Source organism: Eptatretus burgeri, chromosome 15 (genome assembly GCF_056783735.1).
Source record: "Eptatretus burgeri isolate ZD-2024b chromosome 15, Ebu_testis_v1, whole genome shotgun sequence".
NCBI lineage: Eukaryota > Metazoa > Chordata > Myxini > Myxiniformes > Myxinidae > Eptatretus > Eptatretus burgeri.
In genome coordinates this window covers 52,265,112-52,283,672 of record NC_140975.1, presented here as the reverse complement: position 1 = coordinate 52,283,672, position 18,561 = coordinate 52,265,112, and the positions used below count along the sequence as shown (strand labels likewise).

At 41.1% G+C, this 18,561-nt stretch overlaps 1 protein-coding gene across 12 annotated transcripts in view; it reads right to left on the bottom strand.

Annotated features, from left to right (window-relative positions):
• Positions 1–18,561, bottom strand: part of RPS6KC1 (ribosomal protein S6 kinase C1) — a 98,804-nt gene that overhangs the window by 24,384 nt on the left and 55,859 nt on the right. For 10 of the 12 annotated variants that reach the window (XR_015051483.1, XM_085855899.1, XM_085855900.1 and 7 more), the window contains 2 exons: positions 12,019–13,632; positions 11,760–11,849 (listed from right to left, as the gene is read on the bottom strand). Coding sequence is in view for 10 of the 12 variants with exons in the window: in XM_085855899.1 (XP_085712025.1) it covers positions 11,760–11,849; positions 12,019–13,632 (1,704 nt within the window). In the remaining 2 variants the exon portion in view is untranslated. Of the gene's footprint in view, positions 1–5,730; positions 5,842–11,759; positions 11,850–12,018; positions 13,633–18,561 lie in introns of all 12 variants that reach the window. The other 2 variants (XR_015051484.1, XM_085855909.1) reach the window with 2 other exon arrangements.

Here is an 18,561-nt window from a genome sequence, read left to right as displayed (position 1 = left end):
TATATATATATATATATATATATATATATATATATATATATATATATATATATTTGCGGCCATGGGTACCGAGACACCAGCTTGTCACTCAGGGGGATTAATCCCTGGTTGTTCTCGGAAGAGCCGGACCCAGGGCCACCGCTCACAATTAACGTTATGGTACGGTGGGTTGTTTTAGAACCACGAACGCCACCCAGTCAACCACGAGTTCCAGTGTCCATCGTCTAATTATTCCGTTTAACTAGAGGTTACCTGAGCGGGGAGCGCGCCCTCGGCGAAGCACCAATGTTATCTGATTAGATTTTAATTAGGGCGGCCGAGCGTTTTAACCGCTGGTGCATGCTGATGATTTTTTGGTCAAATCTGTGGTAATTACCTCCCAGTCTATCTCGGTTTGAACAATGCGAGACCAATGGAAGGAAAGGACAAACACGAACAGGTTGGAAATCGACAAATAATTTATTAATAATAAAATAAATAAATAAAAAGAACTTTTTATTTGCTGAGGTAAATAAAGAATGAATTCAAAGCAAAATCAATCAAAATGCCAGGAAAGAGACAAAGAGCAGATGCTTAATGGGGGTTGACTTACAGCTAAACGCAGACAAGAGTACCCAGCAGATCATTCAGGGGCAGGGGAGGGGGGGGAGAATCGTCTCGCTCACCAGAAAGTTGTCCGTGAAGTGAAAACGTCCTGAAATGCGTGCATGCGTGTCACGTCTGTCGCCAGCACCCAGCTTTGTCGTGCACCCTCTCGCGGGCAGCCTTGAACACCAGTCAAAGTCTGGAGGGCACCGAGATCGTCCGTCGCGGGTTTAGACCCTGGTGTTGTTGGTGACCGACCCGTGCCTCACTTGTTGGCGGCGCTGCTCACACCCACACCACACGCTCGCTTGCTGAAGCACTGGGAAGGGCGAATTGTCTCGTTTGCTCGCTTCTCCCACTTATTGACACCCGCTTCTTGCTCGCTTCTCTCGCCCTTTGCTTTTTCCTCTCTCCTTTCACTTTTTCCTCTTTCGCTTTTTCTCCTCACGATTTTCTCCTCACGCTATTCTCTTCAGACTTTTTCTCTTCAGAACGTACCTCTCGCTCGTTTTTATATCCCTGGGCCGTCTCCACGGGGTGCTATCTGCCCCAAGCTCACCCCGCCCCACTGGGGCACGGTTACCATGACGACCCGTGTGCTCTCAAAAAAGGCGGGCATCGGAGCTCACGAAAGATTGCCGCTGAGGAAGAATGGGGGCGGGCTTCAGAGCTCGTGAAAGAAATGTGTGTGAACGTGTCTGTCGTAAAGAAAAAAGCTTCCCAAAAGAGAGGGGATCCATCCTTTACCCTTCTAAATGCATCAGATTTAAGATCCTATTCGACAAGGGAATGGGGCTAAACTGAACATGTATTTAAGGAAATAACTGTCTGAGGACCTGGATGTGTGGATGCATTCATCAGACCGGATTATAAAATCCGTAACTATATATATATATATATATATATATATATATATATATATATATATATATATATATATATATATATATATATATATATATATATATATATATATATATATATATATATATATATATATATATGTTACAGGATTGAGGTTCATGGAATAGCAAGGTGACAGAGGATATGAACCGATAGTGGGGCAGAGGGGCAACACTTGGATCCAATAAACCAGGGAATGAATGAACAGGAAAAGAGGAGAGGAGGGAGAAAGGGAGGAGGAGGAGGAGGAGGAGGAGGAGGAAACAGCAACCTGCAAGTAAGAGGGTTGACTTAAGCAGGGTCAATCGGGGTAAAATAAGAAAAAAAAAGATTGTCGTTAAAGACGGGAGATGAGATAGTGGTACAGTACTTGCTTGAAGTCTTGGAGAGCAGAGTGAGATATAACAACCACAGGAAGGTGGTCCAACATACAGAAATTAAGAAAGAGTCAATGTGTGTGGTCAGCCTGGATTTTGTAAGTTTAACCAGGAAGGGATTACAGTTGGACAGGCTCCTAGAAAAAAAAAAAAGACGTACATCCTGGAGTTGCTGGGGGGAGGCTCAGAAGGCTGAGAGAGCTAGACCGGTGGATAGATGGTAAACCAACAGAAAGAGCACCCACCTGCTTGCAATGTGAGAGGAACAGACCTTGTCCTTCGGCCTCATCATGGGAGATTTCAATAATATTGAGAGCTTTATATTCCAAGGAATCAAAAAAAAGAGATGTGATATACTGGGGCACCAGCCAGTAGTGGAGAGCAGTACCCCATTGAGCTCTTGATGAAGGCCTCGTTGGCTGTAAGTATTTCTGATTTTTCAAGGAGATGATAGAACGATGGAGGATGGCCAGCCGATGGTTGGCTCTGGAGGCAGCTTTGCCATATGGTCTCAGTGGAGAGGTCATGCATGGCTGATGGTGAGGCCGAAAAGAGACATCTATCAGTGGCTGACTATGGAATTATATAGGTGGTTGTGTTTGATGATGTTGCTGGAGTGATAGGATGAGACTGAGTTTTTCCAGAATTGAAGGACATGTCATACTAGTACACACCACAAAAATGTACCCAACTCCTTGTATTCGGCAAGAGTAGGTTGCTTTAATCCAGGTTCAAGCTCCTATTGTAGCCATTGTTCTGTAATATGCTCTGTATTTAAGTTTCCTTGGTTACGGCATCCCTGGCAGTGTGACCACTCCTTGGCTTTTTTCACAAGATCTTGGCTATTCATTGTTCACCTTGGTGTCTTGGTTTTCTCGAGGTTTTCTTGGCGTATAGGTTTTCTATTATCATCGCTTTTCCGAAACCTTGTGAATTCTTGGCTTTTTTCATTGGCTCACCTTGGAATTTATGAAAATGAGGAGTGGTCACACTGATCCCTGGAAGGCGAAATCACCCAAATTTGGTATGTTCGTGTACGAGAAACACCATACCCATTTTCACAGGAAAATGCTGGCATTGAGATACCAGCATTGCCCACTGACCCCCCTCCGCACCAGTGACTAATAATGCAAAATTGCCAGCAAAGTTATGGTATCGGTCATTCACATTGCACCAGGGAAATACCATAAACTTGCCATAAACCGGATGTGACGCTTCGAGCACAATGCATTGTTGTACCGCATCATATCAAAATGGTGGACGGTTACCATAACGTGGTTTCTTTCTTGCGTTTTGGTACACGTCATCTTCACATTTTATGTGTTATACCAGCAACATTTTGTAGTTTTGTGAGTGCAGGAAATCCAAAGATGCTTGGTGGTATGACTGAAGAGGAGTAGGATGCAATATGAGGCGGCAATGAGATGAAGACGGCAACAGTTTCTGCAATTGCAACGACTCTCATGGCGAATGCCTTCATTGAAGGAACAGCTGTAGAAATCCAGAAAATTTCCCTCTGATGTGGTTTTCCATGCAACATAAATGGACATAATGAGTTGAATTTAAAATTGGAACAAGTGGAAGAAACGAGTGGAAGTAGCAAGTGGAACGAGTGGAAATAACAAGTAACATGAGTGTAAATAAACAACCGGAAATACCAGGAAGTAACACGCAAAAATTGAACGTACAAATAATGATGAGGAGGAGGAGATTGGGACCATACTCTGTGCAGAGCATTGGTGCTGCTTAAGCAGTCTCCTTGGCTATTGGGCACAATCCTGGACGGGTTGCCACTCCAACACAGTATACCAGCAGGCTGGCACTCATTTTGCCGACCTTGGAAGTATGACAGGCCAAGTTAACCCCACCTGGTATTAATTCAACAGCTAAGCGGGATTTGAACTCAGGATCCTAGGATCGAAAGCCCACCACCCGAACCATTAAGCCAACACCAGGCATAAATTATGATGAAAGTGTAGCAAAGTCAGAGCAGGTGATGTAGCATGTATAAAAGCACTGTGAAAAAAGCCAATGTATAATATACCCGTGTGTACGGAAATCTGGAGCTCAAGCTAGCAACATGTAACCAATCACGTGATCCACGGAAGTGCTCCTCACAGGCTTTGTTTGAAGCTCTGCAATTGGCTACTCCGACTGGTCTACATCGTCACGCATCAATGCACAAGGTGTAAAATTGCCAGCATTTTTCCGGCTGTCATTTACATGTAATGAATGCTGGCATTTTTTTCACTTTCGCAACAAGATCAAATGCTGAGAAATTGGTGTAAAATTGATCAACACGAAATGCCGGTAAAGTGCTGGCATTGGTTTTAGCTACCATTCAAATCAAAGCAATGTCAGAAAATTGGTGGAAAAGTGCTGACATTTTGCTGGAAGATGCTGAGACGTAAATGGGGATTATGTTTATGGCAAATAGGACACCACAAATTGAAGTCTTATCGTTTATTGGTGTGGGATGGTTTCCTGCACACAGACGTCTCCAATTGAGAACCACCAAATTGCCAGTTGATCTTCAAATCTAAAAAGACCAATCGTTCCTCTTTCTCTGTTTTGTAAATTTGATGCTGGTGAAAACCTGTCCCCATTGTTCAAGAAAGTGATTAACCTTGTCCTGATGCACAATGGCTGCGAATGCATCATCCATGTATATGTTCCAAATATACACCTGAGGCCAATTCTGTTCTTTATTGATTACTAGCAGGGATACCCGACGTTGCCCGGTGCTGTTCTAATCCTGTTGGCATTTTCAAGAAATCTAATTTTGTTTTTTTTTCTAGTTTTTTTTTGTGGTGGCCTAAAACACTTCCTTATACCCACAAAGGAATTGGGGCAGGGATCATTTGATATTACCTTTCACATAACTACAAAGACTAAGGCACTTCAAAGCAATTTCAAAAAAAAAAAATCCAACTTAAATTTTGTTGGTGTTGTTGCCAAAAACACTCCCCAGCACAAACTGATGAACCTCTGAAAGTATGAGGAAAATCAGTTTGGCTATCGCTGAGAAAAATGGTGACAGACAGACAGACTTCTCTCTTATAGAAGACATTAAGATTGGTGAAGTCGAGCTTTGCACTAATTTTCAGTTGGTTGTGCCTTTTTTGAACGATCAATAGTTCCAACTGCCCTTTAATCACAATTTGATACTCTCTAATGCACTGGTAGATCAAACGCCAGAATTTCACGGTCTTTCATCGATAGGGGAAACCAACCTGGCAGTCACGGAATTTGCTGATGATGTAACTCTTCTCGTGGAAAATGATTACATGATGCAGCGAATTAAAAAGTTGCCACAGAAGCAAAACAATGTGGCCTGATCATTAATGCTGATAAAAACAAAAGCGATGAAAATGGAAAGTAAGGCAACACCACAAGCGATTAATCTGGAGAAAATATCTGGACCAATATGGCTGCCAGACCACGTGACCAACAACGTCATTGTCTAACTATATTTGCAGCAACTATCTGGAGCAAATAATCTGGAGATTATCAGGAAGCAATATCCAGACTCTATTGAAAATGTACATTATTTCACCTACTCAGGTAGCCTAATCCATAGTGATGCAAGAATTGAAAAATAAACCAATTATCAAATTTCTGTCTATCTGGCTCCTCCACGAGCCTCGACTCTGTATTCAATTTCTTTTAATTTGGAGGCAAATGTGGAAATCTCCATAAACTTAGGGAACAAAAGGAATATCAGTTTGAGGAATAAAATTAGATTGTACAAACCTACTGGACTGTCTCGATGCTTTTAAACTGAATGCCTTTCATAAAAATTGTCTGCACAAAATATTGCACATAAGCTATTAGGATAGTATAAGAAATCCTGAAGTGTATGTACCAAGAACAAACACCGAATCACTCGGTGTTACAAGTGAATGCCATCTCCGCTGGATTGGACACCTGTGCAGAATGGATGAGTGAAGAATTCCAAATCAAACTGTTATGGACACTGAAAAATGTAAAAAGAAGCAGAGGAAGATCATGTCACTCATGGAAACATACAGTCGAACAAGATCAGAATTGAGTGGGAGTGGTACGGGATGACATACTCGTACAATATCTGGCAAGTGGGAGACAATTTTGGCAACAATGGGCTGTCCAATGTGCTGATTAGCACAGGTGGGATGGACTAAGTCTAAGTAAGTTAATAAGACTCTGGTAGCTTTCCTGACTCCAGTGAGCTGTTAAATATGGGTGCACATTATCTGTGCCCCGGAGCTTTGTCTTCTCTTAGCTTTCTAGCTATTTCTTTACTTCCTCCACTCATATCTGAAGCTCTTCTAAAAGCCCTTCCCCACCTATGAGATAGATTCTCTCAACTGTTGGTAATCCCCTTGACTGTTCTTGTGTAAATGTTGAAGCAAAGTCAACACTCTGTAAGCCTGCCACCTCACTTCCATCACTACAAAAATAACCTTCCACGGTGCTATGACTCAATGGGATGACACTTCTCTTGATATGTTCTTTTCCCCTTATTTACTGAAAAAATTGGCTTGCCATCAAGTTTAATATTCTTGGCTATATCGTCATATTTTATTTTGGTGTCTCTAGTTATTTGCTTAGTTAGCATCTGTTTCAGGGGTGCAAATTAACGGCTGCCCGGTCGCCAATGGCACCTAACTTTTGTGCTGGGCGGGTACACAATACTGCCTCACCTGCCTGGCTGGCGAATCACCGGTGATTCCTGTTATTTTGTACAATTTGTACTAGCTTCTCTACTAGTTTTCTGAACTAGAACGACTGTTTTTGTCTGCAGAAATCCGTAGAAATCACCGGTAATTCTGCGGCGCCATTTTGTCTGTTTTCATCTCGTTCCAAATCACGCGTGATTGCATGAGATTTGATGGTTTGGCGCGGTTTGGACGCATTTTCTCATGCCCAGGTTGGTTAAATGAGTGAATTTGGGTGAATGAGTGAGGTTCATGGGTGAGGTTAGGTAAATGAGTGAGTTTGATGAGGCTTTTGGGTTAATGAGTGAGTTAGATGAGTGAGGTTACATGAATGAGTGAGTTTGATGGGTGAATGAGTGAGTTTGATGGCTGAGGTTGGGTTAATGAGTGAGTTTGATGGGTGAGGTTGGGTGAATGAGTGAGTTTGATGGGTGAGGTTAGGTGGATGAGTGAGTTTATATGTGATGTTGGGTGGACGAGTAGTACCATCACCATTGTCCATCACCCACAACCCCCCCTCCACCCCATTGTCCATCACCCACAACCCCCCCCCCCAATCGCCCATAAGCCACAACCACCCCCACAACCACCCCATCAACCACACAAAAAGGTCCCCCCCCTCCATCACCCACAACCTCTTCCTCCCTGCATCATCCCCCACCCCCACCCCACTCATCAAATTCACTCACTCATTCTGCAAACCTCCTCCATTAAACTCATTCATCCAACCAACCTCACTCATCAAATTCACTCATCCAACCAACCTCACTCATCAAACTCACTCATCCAACCAACCACACTCATCAAACTCTCATCCAACTCACTCATCAAACTCACTCATCCAACTCACTCATCAAACTCACTCATGTGAGTATATTAAAAGTGTTTGATATCAAATTTGTGACTTTTGTCTTTATTTTATCGGGCCGGTATAAATTATGCTGGGCCGGTAACCTTTTATAGTCACCGGCCCTGCTGGCCGGTGGATAAAAACGTTAATTTGCACCCCTGTGTTTACTCCGATATCGATCCGAATGACTCCAATCCTGATGTTATATACAGTACCAAAGAAATGCCTTCTGATTTTCTGAAATATCACTCCTTACCTCCCTTCTCAACCACCCTAGTCTCGTTTTGCCTCTGGATTTACACTTCACTGGAATATACTTACTCTGTACACTGTACATTATCTCCTTGAAGGTTACCTATCTCTGATGATGATTGACCGACCTCCTCTTAGCTTGTCCGAATCAAGAGCACTTGATTCTCTACTCACACTCTCAGTTTGCCTTCCTGAAATCGAATAACTTTACTCTCATATTCAGAACTAACTCTTCACAGAATCCTTATGCACACTATGTTTCGGTCGCTTGTCCCCAAATGCTCTTCCATCTCAACCTACTCCACGATATTTGGATCATGAATGAGAATGAGGTTTAACACTGCACTCCCTCGAACAGGCTAATGAGCAGTTCATGTCAGTCCTTGTGTGTGACGCTTAATCCCCCGGGGTTATACAAGTCTCCCTGAAATATTTGAACTGCAGGGGATGAATTAAATGCTTTATTCTTTCACAAAAAAAATATATTTTCGAAACATTATTTTCTGCTGGGTTTCATCGAGTGTTCCTCTCAGGATTGACTGGAACATTATCTATCCGAGGGATTGCTTACATCACAATGCAATAAATTATTTCTGCATTTGTTTTTATCATAGCCTGGTGTCAAATATTTGTTTACCTTTGCATATCTCTTTGAATACATCTCACATTCCTCCTCTTATTTCTCATTCAATGTTTAAGATCAATGAGGAATATGTCCCAATCAGTTTTCAATTCCAATGTTCTTCCCATTCATTTTAATCATGTGTTCAAAGCTAAACTTAGTGCTGTATAATAATAGCAATTAGCAGGGTCTAAATTATAAGCCTTCAAAAATAAGTTCTCAAATTTTCAAATACATATACTAACTAGAACGGCATTTGGTAGATCACATACCTCCGCCAGGCTGAACAGTTTACGTTTTGTATCCCACTGATAGGCCGAATTTGGATCTCAACCTGAACCAAAATGTAATCTGCTTGTTCTTGTCACTTAACTATGTCATTCACCAATTTTTTTTCAAAATACATCCACAACATTTTAAAATATCATGCAATATATTGTTTTTAGCCCCACCTTTCAAAGGTGAAGAATCACTTAAAGATTAAAAAAAAAATTCTCATATCCAGAACCAGATCTTCACAAAAATCTAATCAATTCGTCCATCAAATTTCGTCCGAATTCGTCCATAACTTTTTGAGCTATCCTGCTCACAGATGTACAGGCAAATAGACAAACAAGGGAGAAATCATAACCTCCATCCACTTCAGGTGAAGGAGGTATACACAGCTTGAGCTTTTGGGTATCCTTTTGTTAACGTGTTAGAAATCATGTTTTGCATCTGCATCTATTCTCCGAACAAACTTCTCCATGATGTTTGGGCCTCTGTTAGTTCCACGTTGTTGAACACACTTTTCTCATTCATCCACTTTGTGATGTAACAAAATATTGGTTCATGCAACTGATATTCCGTAATTTATGAAGATCTTGGATCTGCAAAACAGCTATGTATTTTGCAAGACACTGAAAGCCTGCGCAATTCACTATGCGGTGCTTTGTATTACTACAGATGCTTTGCATTAGGTAGAATGATTATGTTATAAATGCAGGCATTGTCAGTGAAAAAGGAATGCCAGACAGGAAGAAGCTCCAAATCTCATCTTGGTTGCATTGACTGGGTGCATCACTCAATAGAAGGAACCCATTGAGCTATGGAGCTATTAAAGGAAGTCAACATCCATAGAGCACCTGGAAGTGACCCAGAGGCTGAACTAACCAGACATGCTTCTTTTCTAATCAAATCTTTAGGCACTTCGACAATGATAATTAACAATATCTGGGAAGCAGATATTCACTATATCCATAACGGGATGTTACGATGGACCATTGCTACCTAAATGTTACTTGCCACCAAGCTACAGGACAAGCCTTTTGGGATGGCATCTCTGACATAAAAACAGCGTGATGTTCCTTTTGGTATGAAACCATTTTCTCTGATGCAAATTAAATTGACAAAGAACAGTCAGGGAAATCAGGATAAGACACCTGCTAAATTAATGGCGTTATAACTATTTGGAGCCATATTTCTCAGGAATAGACACCCTCTCCATCGAGGACCGGTTGACAGGCTTGTGAGGTCTACATGAGCAATGAGGATATTTTTCTAATGAGAAAGTTAAACTTCTTCAAATATGATGAAATTTAAAATGAAAGATTTTTTCTCCCACCCGGCCTGTCAACCTGTGATTTTGATGGAGAAAATGGAGTACAGGGAGAACGCGTCTTGTTGTGCCATGACTGTCCATTTGAGGATAATATAATCATGGCCACCAATTACGCACAAAATTCTCTTAAAAGGACATCCTTTAGTTGGCTTTTTATCTTTTTAAATCTTTTTCTATTTCATTCCGCCTTTTGATTCCTTGTCCTGTTCTTCAATTTGTTTCTGCATTCAACAACAAAATATATTTTGATTGGTATTTGCTGTATCGGTCTTTCTCAGTTTAAATTATATTTAATGGCTTGGTTTTCATTAATTCTGTGTTGATCAATTGTTTTTGATGAAAGGATAGAGTCCAAAAGAATGGACCAAGATGCATCAATATAAACTTTTACAAAATCACGTGATCACACACTGTCCATTTCGGTGACATGTAGTCGTGACCTGTGAATATCTCTTACTTTTTGATTGATAAAAGTAAATGAGGATAGGATTTTTAACATTCTTCTATGGTTCATGGAGAAGGTGGTACATATAGTGTATATTAGTACACTTAAGACAAAGACAACAGAAGACATCAACATACTTTAACATTAATTACAATGGCATTAGTCGACAACGGACACACAGATACAGTGTATACAAGTTATTTATACTTCGTCCATCCCGTGGTGATCAGCACATTGGGCAGCAAATTGTAGCCCAAATTTTCCATCGCTTGTCAGATAATGTACGTCTTACCAAACTTCTCCCATTAGATCCAGATGTTGTTTGCTTGTATGCTTCCATGAGTGACGTGGCCTTCACCTGCATCCTTTTCCATTTTTTCTGTCCATAATAGTTTGATTCAGAATTATTGAATCATCTGTTCTGAACAGGTGTCCAGTCCAGTGGAGATAGTTTACACATGTTGTAAATTATTGATTTGGTGTTTGGTCATTGGTGCACTTCAGTATTTATACAATATAATCCTGGCCACTATTACATCACAAAATGGTACACTCCAGTATTTCTAAATAACTATAACCAGACTTAGTGGCATAATGGCTAAAGCATCTGCTTCACGTTTGGGAGGTTGGTGGTTCAAACATCTTGTCACCCCCTGCATCCATCCCAACCACTCATTCTAACCCCAATCCGTTTGCCAGTCTACATCTATTTTGGCCTTCTGCCCGACTGTTGGTGTTTCGCCTCCATCTCTTTTTGCTATTCCTTTTGTTCTGTTGTGTCCTGATCCGTTCTGTGGTTGAGCATGTGGTTGTTGTGTCCATGAGCCTTGACTTTGTATACCAAAAAAAATAAAAACACAAAATGCCTTTCCAGGAAAAGACAAGACAGTCATTCCTCACCAGTTGTTGTATTGGGACAAATGTCCTTTTGTTGGCAGTTTCATGATCATTTCTTTTTTACAATCTTTAGGAACTTTCTCACTTTGCCAATTTGATTGCAGACAATGGTTTATATAGAATATGGAATTTTAACCTTGGTTCCCAGCACCATGAACTATCAGTTCAGGGAGGACTGAAAAACAGACCAATCCAAACCTGATAGTTCTTTAAGGATAACATTGTTTTCTACAGCATTACATTTTACAACATGGCATTGTTGTAAAGCGCACACCAGTATGACATATGCCACAGTAGAGGAAATAACCTTCAGAACCTTGAAAAGTGGTTACTTTCACCAAGTAAACAAAGAGAGGTAAGGTTAGTGTTTGGAAGATAATACCAGTGCAAAATTTACCTTCAAGGTTTACCTAGGCGCCAGGTACCAAACTTGGAAACTGCTTCACTCGGTGAAGTAATTATGCTAATGTTCAGAACCACAATGGGCTCCATTTTCCCCAAACCCTTTGTAGAAACGAGGGTGAGATTTACCTGGAGCACAGTAAAACTCTTCTTGTGCACACCTACTGTAGTGTCTGTCAATCTCACTCCATTGGACAAAATATGTGAGACGAATATGACCTGACCAGGAAACACAAATAGTTCATGCAAATGCAAAGTTCCAAAACAAAAAAGGTAGATAGTTGAAAAAAACAAAACATACAGAACATCTCACAGGTGTGCCTTTAAACTCAATTATTCCTGCATGCATTATTTAAAATAAAATAAAAAAAACATTTAAAAATCACACCTGTGTCATCAAGAAGGACATTGTTGGGATTTAGGTCGACACATATTATGCCTTGTTTGTGAAGGGCTTGCAAGGCCAGTATAATCTCGGCAGCCCAAGATCGCACGTGTGACTCTGGCAGAACAGCAGTACAGTTGGGTTGCACAATTTGGGCTTGCTCAAGGTTATAGAAGAAACGAGTCACTGCCCCATCACCTGGGATCAAACCCTTATCGTTGCTTGCGCTGCAATGATCACCAATGATTGATGGACAGGCATTTTCATTTGCCACAGGAGGAACTCTTCCAGAGCTGCTTGCACATCTTTGACCATCACCTACAGAGGTAGAAGATGATTCAACATCAGCTGAAAGCAAATCTTGTTCTTTTGCTTTGGGAGGAGGAGGTGTCAGGATGTCATTCTCTCTCCCATCCCCAATGTTAATGTAAGAATCAGGAATAAATCTGTTGTAACTTTGGTCAGTCCCTTTTGCAATATTGCACGGATCTCCATTATCCGTAACTTTTAAAAACTCTTCATCAAAGTTCTCTTGAGACACCTGTAATCTATGCATTTTTTCATTTAATTTCATATAATTCAAGCGATAGCTTCCATCTTCTTTGAGCCCTTCTTCTGGGGCCACAAAGGGTTCAACGAGCTCTTTGTGGTTGGAGGAAACTTCTAAGACATCAGCCTCTGCAGTATTCTGTCCAATCTCACCTTCATCCTCTTTTGTGGCACCTGCCAAAGTTGCAAAGATAGAATTTTCATTTGCATCAAACGAACCATTCCTGTCAAGTTGCTTTGAAAACTCGACGTCCAGATCAATATCTCTGCTCACAGCATCCTGCTGTGCAGCGGCCTCAAAAGAAATCACTGGAATTACTTCAAAGTTCTTTTCCCAGCATTCCAGATCAGAATTGCACTCATAGTGCAATTCTAAGGATGTTTTTTGCTTTTGCCCAGGAAATGAAGACATTCCCCTCACTTCATCGGCAAAGTCTGTAGAAATGTCAAATTCAGCCGGGTGTGTTGCCTCCCCAGAGCTGTCCTTGCTGTCAATCCGGAACAGGTCCAATGGACAATCTCGTGCCTCATCAATGGTATCGTGAACATGAGGTGTTGGCGCATCCAAAACGGGTGTAGCCTCATTGGGCACAATCAATGCCTGGAGGCTTACAGGTGAGAAAAGGCTATCAGGGCTACGAGAATCCACAGCAGACGGAACCTCAAGGACTTGTTGTTCAACAAGTGGGCTGTCTGCACTTTCAATCTGCAGGTCTTGAAAGAGTCCAGCATAGCTGCTGGTGATTTCTTTCTCACCAGAGGTCAAAGATAACGAAGGACTCTCTCTCACTATCCTTTCATCACAATATTCTTCTTCTGCATTGTCATCCTCATCCTCATCATCCTCATCATCATTGTCACCCGTGCTGCAACCTTCCACAGAGCTTTCTGTCTGCCTATCAAATGGCATAGAACTAGTGTCAGTCCAGGACTCTTGGCATGGCCAACCAGCCCCAATGAGTTCTCTTCCTGACACCAGGTCAATGATGGTGGCCTCTTGGCTGAACTCCTCACACTCATCTGGAGTATGATTCACAAATGCATGGATGTATGACCACAGTTTTCCTCCTGCAAAGATCCAAATTCATATATTAGAATAATTAACAATTATTATTAGGCATTGTAATAAAGCATCATGCATGGTTGAGAGCCACTCACAACAAGAGTGAGAATTGCTTTGCCATTGATGTCCCCAACCGGTCCCAATGAATGTTCAGGGGATAAAAATTTGTTTGCGTTTTATCCACGCTCGAGCCAATACCAAATCCAAAATTAAGAAGAAGAAGAAACTCTATAACCCACCATGTTTGGGTCTATTTGGCAAAATTAAAGGAGAAGCAATTTCATTTACTGATATATTTTGTAGACTAGAAACCAATAAAGACAACTAGGATAACAAACCGGAGATAAAAATTAGTTTGGTTTTAACGCACACTCGAACAGATACAGGAACCCAAATGAAGAAGAAGAACCTCTATAACCCACCCTGTTTCGTGAATTTGTAGGCTTTGCCTATTTCGCATTAAAAAATAACCCGATGTACCTACATGAAGCAAAAACATGCTTACGGCTCATATGCATACATCATACATCGTGATTATACGCAGATAAATGACGGAAGTAAATAGACACCATGATTTTTAAAGAATTTATTTATTGAGCATTTGAAGTATATTTGATCCATTTTAATACATACACGAGTATTTGGTCGACTTGCCATTTTCAGATTTCAATGCTTTTACTCTTTCAGACATAGAACTAACGAGTTCCTAAATTTTCTGTTGTGGGATTTCTGCCAAGGCTTCACGCAAACGGGTTAGCAATTCTGCCCATGATGTTGGTTTCCTGGACATTTTCCGCACAGCTCGATCCAATATGGCCTGGAGGTGTTCAATAGGATTCATCTCAAGAGACTGACTTGGCCATGGAAGTTGCTTGATCCCATTTCTGTGCTGCCATTCTTTGGTCTTTTTTGCAGTGTGGCATGGAGCTCCATCTTCCATGAACACAGTGTTGTTTTTGACCATCTGACCAGTGAAGAAGACAGGGAAATGTCCATCCTCAAGGATAGAAATGTGTATCATAGAGTTGATGTTGCCAACACACTCCACAAGCTCTGACCGACCAGTGCTCTAGATTGCTTCCCACACCATCACTGAAAAACCACTGTGTTTGACAGTTGGCTGCAATCAGTACAAAGAAAACTCGTGAATGGGAAGTCTCCAGACCCATACAGTCCACTGTCAGGAAATTGAGCAAATTGGGACTCATCTGAAAAAATGACAATTTGCCAAAACTCCAAGGGTCTGGTGGCCAGCTCGTCAGCCCACTTCTTTCTACTTTGAATGTTGGCTGGTCTAAGAAGAGGTTTTCTCCTAGCTGCTCTCCCATAGTAGCACAGTTGATGAAGGTACCGCATGGCAGTTCTTGAGCTAAATTGGACCTCCTCTGCAACATCTGCTGCCTTGCAACGGGGAGTTTTCTCAATGGATCCGCTTGACAGCTCGAAAACACCTTTCTGAGGGCCCAGATCAACCAGAATGGGAAGCTGTGGATGCCTTTCCTTCACTGATGAATTACACAATCACCCGATTGACCGTAGAAAGCAGAATGCCAAGGTTCTGAGCTATCTGACGCTGGCTGACTCCAGCTTTCGATTGGCCAATAATTCGTCCTCTTTGAAAATCGCAAAGGTCGTGTGCTCCCTGGGTTCGAGACATAGTTAATTGTCATACACGTACATGACCGAGGAACTCGTCTCTGCAAATAAATAGTTGAATATTAGTACAAATCACTGAGTAAAACTGTGTTATACAGAAGAAATGAATAAATTTAACGTGTCTATTTACTTCTGTCATGTCTCGGTACCTGAGATCAATCCAAATTGCACCCAGGCTTAATGCCTGAGGCTTTCCAATCTGTGCTGCTTCATGCAATGGTGGTGCATGATTGTATTGGGGTGAAGTCAGGCCAGCTGTCCAGCCAATGTGTGTAAAGCAGTAGGGGTGGAGTCAGGGCAGCTGAACACTGACCCATGTACAATATGTGATATTTACTCAGCTTAAAAAGGGCATAACTGTAAAAAATTGACAAAACACCTTAAAACTCAAACTTGGTCTGTACCTTATCATAATAAAGGTATGTATCAAGTTTCAGTTGAATATGTTAAAGGGTATGGGAAAAACTCTTAAAAACCACAGGTGGGATGTACGGACAGACAGACAGACAGACGGGCAGGCAGACGGAGAGCGAAGCTATGGTCCCCTCCGGTGAAACCGGTAGAGGATGAATAAATAGGCCTTAAGAGAAAGCCTCTCCCCCCCCCCCCCGCACCCCCTTTTCCAAAAAATAATTCTACTTGCACTAAGAAGTCCTTGATTATCTCGTAGTGAGCACAAGACACTTTTCCGTTGTTCATGAATGAGGAACAGAACGCCAAAAGAAGCTGCAGTAACACACCAACTGAGAATGTTTACAAACGAGTAAGGTGAGGGAGTTCAGAAGAATTTATTGATGTGACAGAAATGAATTGCAACACAGAGAGCTCATCGCAGAGATAATTATTTTTTTTTACACTATATTTTACAGAAATGCATTCTTCCCTCTACTACCAAGCTGGATCATTGCAAAGTTCAAAAATCAGGTACGAGGGTTTAAATATCAGGCAAGAAAATTACCTTTTTGGAAAAATTGCTGAAGAAAAACAACTTCCTTTCAACTCTTCACTAGTCCTGCCAATGCCCATCCACCCCTCTATCCCTAAAACGTCCAAGTACCTAATTTCAGTTTAAACCTATCGACTGTTTCTGCTGCCACTACCATTCCATGCATTACCTATTCTCTGAATGAAAGACCCCTGCCTTATTACCATCCAACTCTTCTTTAATTTCAGGCCATGGTGACCGAAACGGTTCACACAATTTGAGGGGAGGGAGGCCTCGCTACATTCCAGTACAGAGGTAACATTATGGTATCCAGTATCCAGTATCCAGTATCCTGGATCCAGAGGTATCCAGTACAAATTATGACCTTGGAGTCATAATTTATCCTCCTGTGAATACAACCTCTGCTATCTATAATCACGCTTATCTGCTCTGTTAACATCACACTGATCCACTCTGTTGACATCACGCGTATCTGTTCTGATGACATCACACATATCCGCTCTGTGAACATTTCACTCATCTACCTGTTACCATCACACTCATCAAAACTGTTACCATCACACTCATCTGCTCTGTTAACATCACACTCATCGACACTGTTACCATCACACTCTTCTGGTCTGTTAACATCACGCTTATCTGTTCTGCTAACATCACACTCATCGACACTTACCATCACACTCATCTGTTCTGTGAACATCACACTTATCTGCTCTGGAAACATCACACTTATCTGTTCTGTTAACATCACACTTGTCAACACTGTTACCATCAAACTCATCTGCTCTGTGAACATCATGCTTATCTGTTCTGTTAACATCACACTCATCAACACTGTTACCATCACGCTGATCTGTTCTGTTAACATCACACTCATCAACACTGTTACCATCACACTCATCTGCTCTGTTAACATCACGCTTATCTGTTCTGTTAACATCACACTTATCCACTATGTTAACATCACACTTATCCACTATGTTAACATCACGCTTATTCACTCTGTTAATATCATGCTTATTCACTCTGTGAACATCACGCTTATTCACTCTGTTAATGTCACGCTTATTCACTCTGTTAATGTCACGCTTATCTGTTCTGTGAACACCACACTCATCAACACTGTTACCATCACACTCATCTGCTCTGTTTACATTACGCTTATCTGTTCTGTTAACATCACACTCATCAACACTGTTACCATCACACTCATCTGCTCTGTTAACATCACGTTTATCTGTTCTATTAACATCACACTTATCCACTCTGTTAACATCACGCTTATTCACTCTGTTAATATCATGCTTATTCATTCTGTTAATATCACTCTTATTCACTCTGTTAATATCACGCTTATTCACTCTGTTAACATCACGCTTATTCACTCTGTTAATATCACGCTTATTCATTCTGTTAATATCACTCTTATTCACTCTGTGAACATCATGCTTATTCACTCTGTTAATATCATGCTTATTCACTCTGTGAGCATCACGCTTATTCACTCTGTTAATGTCACGCTTATTCACTCTGTTAATGTCACGCTTATTCACTCTGTGAACATCATGCTTATCTGTTCTGTGAACACCACACTCATCAACACTGTTACCATCACACTCATCTGCTCTGTTTACATTACGCTTATCTGTTCTGTTAACATCACACTCATCTGCTCTGTTTACATTACGCTTATCTGTTCTGTTAACATCACACTCATCAACACTGTTACCATCACACTCATCTGCTCTGTTAACATCACGTTTATCTGTTCTATTAACATCACACTTATCCACTCTGTTAACATCACGCTTATTCACTCTGTTAATATCACTCTTATTCACTCTGTGAACATCATGCTTATTCACTCTGTTAATATCACGCTTATTCACTCTGTTAATATCACGCTTATTCACTCTGTGAACATCATGCTTATTCACTCTGTTAATATCACACTTATCCACTCTGTTAACATCACGCTTATTCACTCTGTTAATATCACGCTTATTCATTCTGTTAACATCACTCTTATTCACTCTGTGAACATCACGCTTATTCACTCTGTTAATATCACTCTTATTCACTCTGTGAACATCATGCTTATTCACTCTGTTAATATCACGCTTATTCACTCTGTTAATATCACGCTTATTCACTCTGTGAACATCATGCTTATTCACTCTGTTAATATCACACTTATCCACTCTGTTAACATCATGCTTATTCACTCTGTTAATATCACGCTTATTCATTCTGTTAATATCACTCTTATTCACTCTGTGAACATCATGCTTATTCACTCTGTGAACATCACGCTTATTCACTCTGTTAATGT